We start from the raw sequence: 12,867 nt of genomic DNA, 5'->3' as shown, positions 1-12,867 counted from the left end.
CCTCCGGGCTGCCAAGGCACTGCGGGCTCGTGTTCAACTTCCCATTGACCAGGAGCCCCAGGTCCCTTTCCGTGGCACTGCTCTCCAGCCTCTCATCCCTCAAGGACGGCTGAAGCCAGTTTGGCTGAACTTGCCTGGCGTTAGATGCAGCAGAGGTCAGGGTGGGAAAGTGTTACCCAGAACAGAGAGACCTGCAGGAAGGACGCGTCTGTTTCAGCGTTTCCCCTTTCGCTGCTGGCGGAGCCGGCGGGACCCGCGGCCCCACGAGGGGGCTCTGCCCGCCCGGCCATCGGCAGCGCCAGCCCTCCCAGCGCGCCGCTCCCAAATCCCTGGTCTCGGCTGACATGAAAGCACCTCTCACGTGTCAAGGTCTCTAAAGCAGTTTCAATTTCAGGGTGTTAAACTGGTATCGTTGCAGGTAAACAGGATAACCAGAATAGTAGTTCCCTCTGGACTGCTTCCAGTGGAAGCAGCAAGTACCAGGAATGCGATTGATAGCTACTACACGATGTAATTTTGCCGGGAACATGTATAAATAAATGCTAACAAGCAAATTATATGCCTTGTTCCTACTAAATTTCCCCCAACCTAAGACACTCGTAGCCACAATAGTTTAAGAAAGCCTGGTATAGAGAAAGTTTTTGAGATCAATCAAGTAGAGAAATCCTACCATGTAAGAGGAAAATAGCATCTTTCTACACATAGCTGAACACAGTGGAGGGGAAGGGGCATTTAAACAGCACACACTGACCGAGATAGGACAGCTGAGTTTGACCTCTTTGTATCTTTTAGTACCACCTTCATTAAAATTCTTAAGTTAAAATAACTGTGTAATGGCAATCACAAAAGTAAAAGGAAAATATATATTCCAGTTCAAGGAGAGATTTGTCCCCACAATGCATGAGAAAAATCAAGCGATGAAGGTCATTTAAATGCCATTGTACATATCCCCTGGAACAATGCCCTGGTCAGATAGGTAACAGCACTGTCAAAGGCACAGTACTTGACTGCTCACTGCTGTTGGTAGATTACTAACACTAAAAGAAATAGAAGAGTAAAGAGCCAGAGCAACAGTGACACAGGGGGACAATGCACAGAAACAGCAGTGACAACTTCAGCTGTCAGCAGGGATGCACTCCTTCTTCCAGGCATTGGGTTCACATGACCACCATGATGTCTTCTAGCGGCTTCCGAGTCAGCGCAGGCACAGTGGCATCTTTCTTGGGATAACCAACAGGGAGCAGCAAGAGAAGCTTCTCGTTTGCTGGGCGCTGGAGCAGCACCCGGAGCTGGGGGCCACAGTTGAGGGGTGTGGAGGTCACTGTGTACAGACCCGCATTCTGCAGCAAGACAGACAGTGACAGAGTGAGACAGAGGTCTGTGCTCTGTATTTGTAGTGGTTGTTCCCACAACACCTGTACACACCCTTCTGTTGACTAGCCCAGAAACGCTACTTCGTTAGGCTTGCTGCAGGCTTGAGAACCCCTGATTTACTGACAGCCTCAATGGTACCATAAAAGACGCCTGCTCTGCTTACAGAGAAGTAGAGCGTTTCTCCACCACAGCAGCAGCCCAGTCTGCCTGCCATGTCTGTGTGCTGTACAGCCAGAGCCTGCCTGCTGTGCTCAGTGTGATGGGGGATCCATAGCCACAGGGAAGTTGAGAGGCAGTTGTGGGAATATGATTGGAATGTCATCCCATGGGGCTGGGGGTTGGACTAGATGACCTTGAAACATCCATTCCAAACCAAACTATTCCATGATTCTGTGATCTGGCTCACACAGAGAAATGTTTTGGTTCTTGCCTCCATACAGCTGGCAGGAAGGTGCCTTACATTATTGTGAACACTTGTTCCTCCTCAAGAGCTGTACCTCACAGGGTTAGGGGGCACCGGCCCTGCCTCAGAAGTTGTCACAGGAGTCTGTTGGCATCTCTCACAGTGGCCATTGTTACGGATTACATCAGAATCCCAAAATAAGTCTATGTATCATTCTTCCTCTTATACAAAATCTCACAAAACCCCTAAAAAATCTGACAAACAATAAAAAGCTGACATCATCCAAGATATGACCACACAGCTGAGTCTTTTCCTGAGAGCTGCACATGTGGATTTCAGTCTCTATGTCTATGTAATGCAGGCATTTTGGGAGGCTTTGAGATACAAAAGTCAGCCAGGGAGAGGTGCCTAGGAAATGCACCTGTCATGTTAAGCAATCTCTATGATCTTCTCAAGAGAAGAAAAGCTAATAGTGGTGGTGCTGAATGGTGCCTGAGGAGCAGCAATGCATGAAAGGAAGTGTCATTCAAAACAGAATGGAGGAGAAATGCCAGTGCCTGGTAGGAAATTGGCCTAATATAAGAGGAAGCACCTTGCTGTTATCTTGCTGACAGGCCAGGTTAACTATCAGAATAGCTTCTCTATTTAACACTTGTGTGAGTACATCAGATACAGGAAGCAGAACTGAGTACTGAGAAACCACTGAGAAAATCTAACTGGCTGGTGTCAAACATGCTGAGCTTTAGAAATCAGTTCACTTTCAGAAATGCCTCAGAAAGACTGATTGAAATAGTACAGCCTGTCCTGTGGAATATGTTCCTGATTTTTTTTTTTTTCCAGCATTGTATACTAAAAGTGATTTGGTGTCAAGCTGTTTTATAGGGATTACCTAAAAGAAAGGGCCAGTGTGGCACTGCACAGCCATGCTTGGGTAGTCTGAAGAGCCTGTCAGCCTTGTTAGCATAAGGCAGAAACCACAGGGGCTGAAGCCTGTGCCGAGAGAAGAGTGACAACTCTGGAAGCTACATTATATTTTTCTTCCTGTTAACCAGTACTGAGGATAGGAATCACCTTCTCAGATGTAGATCTCAGTAGCATAACTTTAAAACTCCAAACTAAGACATATTGTCAGGAATTGGAGTAATCCGGGAGATTGAAAATGTTAAAATCTAAATTGGGTTCCACCCTCATTTGGGCAGAATAATCTTGGTATGTAATCCAAACTAATATATTGAGTCCCAATATGTCAGTTCTGTCAACATACCTGCAGTGCAGCAAGCAGGATACCACAGGCAATAGAAACACTGATTTCATTGTAATAGTGGGTCTTCTTTTTGCCATTTGGAAGCCGCCCATATACCTGCTTGAAAATGAGGATCAAATACGGAGCAGTGTCCAAGTACTCTTTGATCCAGTTTGTCCTGCAAAAGAATGTTTAAGACATTTATTTTGCGACCTTTTCACTTTCGTGTAAGTTACTGCAAAGGGGCACTAAAGGTACAGGCCAATTATAGCAGTAGACTAAACCTTAGAACATTTACTGCAAAGGATTAAGTATTATCATCTTAAATAGAAACATTTCAGAAAGAAAAAAAAAAACTTGAATAGAGTTCTCAATTTTAACAGATTTGGCTGAGGAGCTGACGTGCTCACTCTGAAGAGTGGAATTGCATACAAGTAAGAGATAGTTCTTGACCTCTTATCTATGACCTGGCCTCATAAGCATTTGCCTTTGAGATTATTTAATTCCTGGAATTTTGCAGATTTGCCTGTTACAAGCAGTGACAACTTTTTTGTCATTGCAGGGAAAACTGCTGTCAGAAAATTTCAAAACTTTATTGTCTAAGGTCTAAACCTAAATACATTCCAATGGCAAAAAATTATTATTCTGATCCTGGGTATTTCATCCCTGTTACAATTCATTTGGTTCCCTATTTCTTAAATGACATTCATGATATAGGATTTAGACAAGAAAATGAGTGCTTCTACTGTTCTCACTCAAAACATAAGAACCCCTGGCATTTGTTTCCACAGCACATAAATTTGCATAGCACCTAAGCACCTGAAAAATAGTAACATTCTCAAACAAGTAGGCAAGGTCAAGGGCAGGTCAACTCTACCAAGCTTTGTGCATATGCTCCATTTGACAAGCCAAGGCTCAGTAGACATCTTCACATTGTGTGAAGTTAAGCAAGTCGGTCAGACTTCGGAGGGCATTTGGAACAATTAACTATTGCATAATTCAGCACTTGGATAGGGACAGGCCTTGGGGCTTCCTCAGTCAGTAGCAAAGCTTCCGATGACTTTGGGAGCTTCACTGTTTGGCAAACAACAGGAAAAATCTGGGACAAGAGTTTCAGCCACAGAGGTTACATAGGAAAAAATAATGATGGAGCCAAATGCTTGGAAAACTTTCAAAATGGAGAGCATGTAATTTTTTTTACTGGAAGCAATTTTATGAACCAGCCACCAAGGCACAATTTAACACATATTTATAAGGTTTTTTTCCAAACATGAATCTTAGAAAAATATTAAAAGTGAGAGGGAGGAAGAAATGGAAAATTATACAAGTCTATCCTACACTGAAATAGCAGCTCTCTTCAAACCCCTCAGGTAATTGACTTTTCATACCTCAATCTTTTTAAGTCATTAACCCATCTGTCTCCCATCCTTTTTTTGTAGTTGATTTCCTCTTCTTCTTCTACAATTTCACGAATCTTATGTCTTAAATCTGGATCTTGCACTACCACAAAGGTCCAGGGCTCAGTGTGTGCTCCACTAGGTGAAGTACCTTCATAGAAAAACAGGAAAAGATGAAAACTCAGGAAGGAGGGTGGGCAGTGAGAGGTATCAGCTCTTCCTCGTGAGCTTTCAGGCTGACCAGTTGAGCAGTGGGAAAGCACGTGGATGAGATGGGAAGAAAAGGACTGAGATAAGTTCTGGCAGACAATCCTGTTCATTTCCTCCTCAAAGAATGTGAAATCCCATTGAAGAACAGAAGTTAGTCCTTTCATACTGCCATCTTACAGGAAGCCAGCATTAAGGATTTGTAAAAAATTCCTTTTTTGGTGGTTCTTATGATGAGGCAGTAATATGGTGCAATATATGAATGCAGTAAGGCTATTGCAAATTGTTGTACCAAGAGCAGAGCACTGTCTGAATACACCGCCAACTCTGACACGTGGATTTGCTAAAGGGTGAAAGTAATGGCTTTCAGGAAAACAAGGCTAAGTTACCACCTGCAGGAATCTGTCACTGACTGACAAAGATAAGGAGCTGTACAACACAGACATCTGCCATAGAGCGTACAGGTTTGAGTTCATTGTCCCACAGACAGCTGGTGTTTATAGGTGTGCACATATTAAATCTGTACTTGCTCACCCACCAACACCAATGGAGAATATTTTAACTGCATTGAGGTTAAAAGCCAGAAGCTGAAGAAAATATATATGCACAGGTTCACATATATATAGGTTAAGAAGACTGTGTAGATCTCTCTGATCCCTCATACACATTTAAAAATATTTGAAGATTTGAATGCATACAGTACTAAGGACTGATTTTAGTTCGAGAAACACTGAATAAGCAGTTTGAACTATCTTGATATATGAAAGTGTTTTTATATTGTGAACCTTGGCTCTCCTCCATTCAGTTTTGGGTAAAAACTGATGACATTCATGCTTCCCTTTTTCTTTTGCTCTACACAGCCCAAAGCTTTCACCATTACTAAGTACTTCATCTACACGCCAGCCTTGTTTGCTTTGCTGCATTTGCCAAAACATGCTCAGTGTTTTAATGACTCCAAGTTAATTAGAGGGAGATGGACACTCATTACAGTGCAATAACAAAGCTGCTTACAGTTTTTAAAGGGAAAATAATGCACCTCAAATGTGGACAATCTTTAAATTATTAAGCCTGCTAAAGGCTACTGAACTTTAAGGCAGCTTGGGAATATTTTCTATAGTAGCAGCAGCTGGCTCATAGAATAATAGAAATAATGAGGGTGAAAACCACTCCCGGCTGAAGTCAATGTAACTAAAGCAGAGATAAGATTAGGCCAGGACATGATAGTAATGATTCGAAACACATGGATTCTCAACAACAACCACAACAAAAAGAGAATCAATTTCTGACATTCAGACAAATGAACTCTATGAAGGTCCTCAGCATAACACTCCAATCATATGCAACAGGGTTCTGGCACTGCTGTTGGAAGAACTGGAAAATGTTTTTTGTTCTAGACTGAAATTCTTTCCCTTTATTAAGCACCAACCATGTATGTCAACTGAAATATTTTGCATGGCTGAGAATTTCGTCTATTTGTTTGTGGGGGGACCCAAAAAAAAAAACCTCACACATGATAAATATCATCATAATGCATTAAATTTTAAAGCATGTGAAGTACACGTCTTGACATTTTTGAGAAAACATTTCAATATTTCTATTTGAAAGATGTGTCAATAAACCATACATCAATTTTATTTTAAGTAACATCTTTTAAAGTTTGAAAATTAAGTGATTTTTTTCATGCTGTTGAAATACTCTTCTTCCTTCATGGGTGAACTGCAAACACAAAGGAATTGGGAGTGCTCCAAACCCGTCTCCAACATACAGTTGTTCCAACTGAGTAATTTCCAATCAATCAATGGGTGCTAATTCATTCCAGCTACAGGTGAATCTACGAAAACCATAAGCAAAATGCCAGTTCTCTTGGCTTTTCCACACCACCTTTTCACAGTTACACAGTTGAACAGCAATGCTGATCCTTTTTTTTTCCCCCAAGACCTTGAACCACTCAGTACCTACCTGCTGTTCTGATGACATTATCGATAACCTCCCTGGGGACCGGCTCATCACTGAGAAACCTGACAGATCGACGCTTATTTAGAAGCTCGTAAAACATCCATGACCTTTTAATCATTTCGGCCTCAGAGTAGCGCTCACCAGTAAAGGGGACATGGGCAACATTTTCTTCAAGTCCTTGCCACTCTTCATCACCCTCTGCAAGAAAATACAAGCAGTTAGGGATTTTTTTGCTGGAGAATGCTGTCAATATCCTTGGCATTCACACCATAAGGCACTTTGTCCTGCACTGGCATACACTGCACTTCTACACCACTGGTAATGCAAAGTCTGAGGTTCCAGTTGACACAACTCATTGATCCCCAGCTCCAGGTACTGAATAAACACCTTGTTTAAATACCAAGAGACAAGAGGGTCCTGGCTGGCTCTAGCAAGTGTGATCCACAAAGAAGTCATTGCCTTCTCCACTTCAGCCTGCAAAAATGGGTTACAAGCTGAAACAGCATTGAAAAAGTGGACAGTCTTCCAGCCCATTTTTCTCAGCAAATAAATGTGAACATGTGTGTTCCTTCTTGAGCAATTTAATAAGGAAAAAAAAAAATCAATTAAATTACTGAATTTAAGGAGAGAGCTTAACTACCGATTTGTGTAAAATCTCCTTTGAAGAGGTGAATGTCAACTTCTTCCATATTCACATTTCATAGCAGAAGCATTGCAAGCCTTGGCTCTGCAGAAATGCGACTTTGTGGTCAAGCTCCTTGGTTTCCCGCTACTTTCAGCACAGGAGGAAATGGACGTCAGGCATCTATACTTAGGATAACAACATATCAAATGTAGGATATTGTGTTTCTTGTCTTTAATTTAAGAACTCAAAATGGTTCCCCATTTCACTGAAATCTGTCTGTTTATATCACAAAATGAGTCTTCTGTTGTCTCTGAGGTCTCTTTCTCCCCTGTATTCCTAGAATAAGCAGGGATAGCATTTTTTTTGCAACTATGATGTGGAACTTACAGCCATTTAAATGCTGCATTTTGACTAGTCAATAGTATTGAGCAATCTGCTACAGAGAGCTGAGTCAGGAAAAAATATTACAGTTCTCTTCTGTTGCTATTAGACTATTATTCCCAAATCATAGCAATCTCCAGCACAAATTCAAACAGCAATTACTTGTGTGTTTTAGTAGTAGGCAGTTGCCTTAGAGACCAGGCTGACTTTTTGTTCATTTTAAAAGCAGTGAAATATTCACAAGCGTGGCTCAGCCTATGCAAGGAGTGAAATAAATCCAGTTTCATACATGAACCTAAACGGAATGGTTCTGGTCCCCAAACAACACGCACTTCATTTTGCAAACAAAGAATTCACCCTGAGAATATGTTAGGTTCAGCATTTCATGCCTGTGTTAAGCACTCTTGGTCATAGTCTGCAGGGACCTGGCTCCAGGTTAATGGAAAGCAGTGACCCCTTGTAAAAATCATTTTTTTTAATCATCTTGCACAATAAAAAGTAAAAGGGTGCCTCTTGACAATGTTTCCTTTGCAGTTTACACTCAGGAAAATAGTGATGAGTGCTTGGTCGTTTTGGGGGGAGGGGGCGTTTCCCATGTAAGTAGAAGAGAAGAAGGGAAGCTGCTGTTTGGTCAAGATAGCTCATCTTAATAATAAGCTGAAAAAAGAAATGTACTTTCAAAGATATTTGTACATGGGACAAAGGTGAGACAACTCGTGAGAATGGAAAATCTCAATACACTCAACATGGGAATACTGGCTGAAGCAGAAGAATCCAGAAATGTGGGAACTGACACACAAAACCAAAACTCTCCCGGCAATTTTTTTTTTTTTTAATAAATTCATCTATTATATGTTCTCTTCCACCATGTGTCTACCATTCTTTCTTAGCAGTTAACATTATCCATATGCTAACTTAAAATCATTATCAGCACCATCTGTTTAGTGCACGCTCTCTATATCTTTAATTGCTGTGTTTAGACATACTCCTGTTGGTACGGTCACGTTATACAATACCACAAGTGTCTTGTTGATATCTCTGTGTATCCCACCACTTGATGGACAACAGACATCCTGCTAGTAAGTCTATTATCTTGTTAGCCACATTCTCAAGATTGCCATCAATTCTGTTGCCCATTTACAGTAGTCATCAAGCTTCCTGTTTTTTAAGCAAATCTGGAGTGGTTTTGGCTCAGACATCCGAAATGGAATCTCACTTTAAAAGTACTACTTTTCTATCTTGATCAGAAAATCCTCTCTGGATACATTTTAGGATGATGACTATGTTCTTCCCAGAGTCCATATGGGAGGTTATAATCAGCCTGCAAATCTGTAATAAATTTTACCTCAGTTTGAAGCATGAGTTCTTAATTACAAACTCACACTGAGAACAATAAGCTACCATTTCACTTCTGTTGGCCACTTATTTTACCTGCACTGACACTTCTCTGTGTTGCTGGCTTCATGTCAGGTTGTATGTCATTAAGAAATTTCACTTGTACCCTCCTTGGTTTTATGCAAAGACCACTAGATAGTATTAACAATTGGTCCTGAGACTGATCCTTGAGAAACCCCAATCAAGACCACTGCACTTTCTTTCCAAACAAGTTTCTTCTCTAGGGAATTGCTTCCTAAGCTTACAATTCCTCTCTAATTCTCTTTTCCAGTGTAAAGACATGATGCGTAGGAAAAAAATTAAAAGTGTATAAAGAAAGCTTTCAGATCTTTGGACTTAAATGCTGGGTAACTGACCCTGTTCTTTGTCTGATTAATGGCAGACTGCCACAAAAAGGGCCACTACAGGAATCCCAGTAGTGAATCCAACCCTGAACTGAGTGTGACTAATAGAGAATTAAAAGAGATTGATTATCCTTCTAGTGGGTTATAAATAGTGGTTAGCAGGCTGATCCTGAAAACTCTCAAGAGTGGGTCTGGGATCTTAAGCAAAAGAAGTAGTAAGTTGGAGAGGCGCAGACCCTGGAAGAAAGAAACCCAGCATCAAAATATTGTGAAAATTACCTCAACTGCAATACAGTTGCAGGTGGTTTCTTAAGATCTCAAGAGAAATGAGTGGCTGTTGTATAAACAGAAAACCTAGGATAAGGAAAGCTGAGATGTAATCTGGTTGCTATCCATAAACCACAGGAGGGTGTATACCAGGGCTGGAAGAGAATCCTTTAAAATCAAGAGGATGGAACAGATTAAAAATGTATACAGTGGTCTTAAATAAGTTTGGGCAGGTAGGAAAGTAGAGGAGGGTTTTTAACCCATAACATGAAATTCTGGACCAGCCTTTCAGCAAAGTTAAAGAAAAAAGGTCACAAAAGTCCAGTTTTCATGTTCATTCAGCTGATGACAAATCTGCAGCAGCAGGAAGATACACACAGTAAGGCATTGTGTCCATCTAAGTCCTGTCTTCCTAAATGATACAAAACATGAACTGTCATTGAAAAGTAAATTTAAAACGCTACTGCCTCATTCATGTCAGTAGTAGTTTTATTAAGATATGGGAAGTCTTTGAAACTGGGGAGAGGAGAAATGCTTTTAAGTGGGACAGGTCTATTACAAGGAGTATCACAAGCAACCAGCAGTGCATTTTCAGAAGAAATGGAACATTTGGTACTTTGTGCATTGCTTTGTAGTCCCTAAGTAGAGTGTATCATTAGTGCTCCCACAATTAAATATGTAGTAATAAAATGCCTTTGCTTTTAATCTCTGCAAGTGTTCCCCAGAATAACAAAGATGCAAATATAATTCAACCTCATCTTCCACACCACTATAAAATGGGTCTGTATTTACCTTATCCATCAGTTGTATGGCTCTGACGGCATGACCAAAAAATGATCAATATATATGAAGCTCCCTGGGCTAGAGACTGAAGTTTTTTTTCCAACCATCCAGATCTATTCTGAAGCAATGGGAGACAAGGTAGCACCACTTTGGGATAAGATGCCTGCTACTATAAGGAAGCCCTTGTGACTCAACATTCAAGGCAAGGCTGAAAAAACATATTTTTCATCTGTATCCAACTGGTCTAATTACACATGGCCTAATGCAAGACACAGCCAGATATACACATATACAGAGCATCCTTGCCAATCTACAGCACAACAATCTCTCATTCTGTATATTATAAATGAAGAAAAAAGTTACAGGATAGATGGGCATGCAAACAAATTTGAAGTACTGCCAGTTAAACCATTAAACAAATGGACTGAGTGTTTTGGACTTAACAAAAGAATGGGTCTCTGGCTGCTCCAAGAAACATCCATCTCTTTAGCTACCGAAAGCAGAACACAGACAAGCTCAGGAGCACTTGGCCCTCACCATTCTACCCTTCACTGCCAGTAAGTGACCCTACTGAGTCTGCCCAAGCAGTTCAGCTACTTGCACTGAATGCTCTGCTGCTCAAAGGTATGTCCTTCTCATGGGAAACATCCCTGACGGTTCCACTTCAGGGAAGACTCGTGGGGCTGACATCTACAGGTAAGGTTGGTGCTTTTCTAGCAGAGTGCTTCACTCAGCAAATAGACCTTGCTTTGGTCAGGGACATGAATCAAAAGACTTGGTCTTCAGCTGCCCCTTCCTATTCAGGGGGCTGTTGAAAATTCAGCTTGTTCACCTAGGGCAGCCCTAGATTCTAGCTTTAGACAAGGCCTTAAGAATGCTTCATGTTATCTAACTCAAATTCTCTTCAGAGGAACTTTAAACACAAACCAGCTTGAGACATTTAAGCAGAACTGAGTTTGTCTGCTAAAGTAACATACATAAATAAAACAGCAGAATTTACACAGCAGGTAAAGTATTCTTTACTATTAAAAAAATCTCTTTTTACATCTATGTTTCCATTTCAGCATCTAGTGCAGTTAGTGAAAGTTTTAACACTGACCACAAGGTTAACATATTTTGATCCTTTATTAAGACTTTTATTACTAACTGTTCTACTCCTCCTTGCTACTCTTCTCACTTAGGCTGAGTTGCTGAAGAAAACTTCCCTACGAATGATAAAAATATTTTAATATTTCTAGAGATAAAAGACATGACTGTTCTGCAAAGACATTGGTTTGAATCACACACCATTAAGGGAAAGCAAAATAGCAAGAAAATTTAATATTGGATGCCATGGTATATTGAGAAAGGTTTTATTTAAAAGCAAATAAAACTTAGCAACAGTACTAACACGCCTACCTGTCAAAATTTTTTGCAAGCACTTTTAAACCAGTACAGTTTCGAATTTAGCACCTGAACAACAGGGAAAGCAACTAACACATAAAGACTAAAATTTGATATATGGAGCTGTGGCGGTGAGATTCCTTGTTAAGAGCTAATAGGTTTGCTTATGCAGGGGATCTAAATTTTTTGACTAACAGAAACAGCTATAGTCCAAGATGATAATTCATATATTATCATTTGAACTTGCAGCAATTTAACTGAACTAGTAAGCCATTAGCGACAAAGAAATTATGGGATAATTTTATACAGAATCTACTTTGCATTGAACAAAGGAGGATACATCACATAAACTAATTTGTAAAGAAATTTTATATATTTGGAAAATAGGCAACAGGGTTTAAACCCTTCCTGGTATCAACTATTTTCAGAAACTGATAAACAACACTAACTTGAAGTACACTGAACACTGAGAAAAGAGCTATAATCGTTCTTAGAAACAGGTCTATGTGCAACGTAAGTTTTAAGATTCCTAGAAGCAGACTGAGGGAAAATGTCATTATGGGAAAAAATAACCCAGACGCCTCAAAAAGCCCTTGAAACCAGCTTGAGGGAGAAAAAAGAAAAAAAAAGATCTGTATTAACTACAACTTTAAAACTTCATAGGAACAGAACTCTGTAGATTTTTACTTCACAAGGAAATAAAGTGAGTTTATGGAGGATAGTAGAACAGTAAGAAGAAGGAAGGGTACATTTTGTACTTAGACTTTTGTCCAAGCTGTGAATCAAAAAGAGCTACTGAAAATAAAGGGCATTCTGTACGGGTTCAAAATATGCAGCTGAGTGAACAGATTATCACTATCACCACATTTTGCTCTTAAATATTTGATCAACACAGCTCCCAACAAAACTGCCACTGACATTCTCAGAAGCCACAAATGGAGGACCTTTGTAAAAACAGTAATAAACCCATTTCCAACTTTTTAGCAGTGTTGAGACCAAATATGTAGCACTGGGTGACAAAGTGGGATGACTTGCAGATAGAAACACTCTGCTCAGGTCTTCCCTTTGCTCTCACTAACAAGGCCTGGGGAGGGACTGTGGGGAATTCA

At 40.4% G+C, this 12,867-nt stretch overlaps 1 protein-coding gene across 2 annotated transcripts in view; it reads right to left on the bottom strand.

The window, feature by feature from the left end:
- IYD (iodotyrosine deiodinase) overlaps positions 1-12,867 on the bottom strand; it is a 54,856-nt gene that overhangs the window by 39,486 nt on the left and 2,503 nt on the right. Inside the window, exons 3-6 of one of the 2 annotated variants that reach the window (XM_008637875.2) lie at positions 6,584-6,778; positions 4,409-4,568; positions 3,042-3,198; positions 766-1,340 (exon numbers count right to left, since the gene is read on the bottom strand). In XM_008637875.2, the coding sequence (XP_008636097.2) occupies positions 1,158-1,340; positions 3,042-3,198; positions 4,409-4,568; positions 6,584-6,778 (695 nt within the window). In that variant the 3' untranslated portion in view covers positions 766-1,157. Of the gene's footprint in view, positions 1-765; positions 1,341-3,041; positions 3,199-4,408; positions 4,569-6,583; positions 6,779-12,867 lie in introns of those variants that run through there. The other variant, XM_017739528.1, reaches the window with a different exon arrangement.

This window comes from Corvus brachyrhynchos, unplaced genomic scaffold (assembly GCF_000691975.1).
Source record: "Corvus brachyrhynchos isolate BGI_N302 unplaced genomic scaffold, ASM69197v1 scaffold14, whole genome shotgun sequence".
Taxonomy (NCBI): domain Eukaryota; kingdom Metazoa; phylum Chordata; class Aves; order Passeriformes; family Corvidae; genus Corvus; species Corvus brachyrhynchos.
The sequence above is the reverse complement of the archived record's forward strand: the minus strand, read 5'-3'. Positions and strand labels throughout refer to the sequence as shown.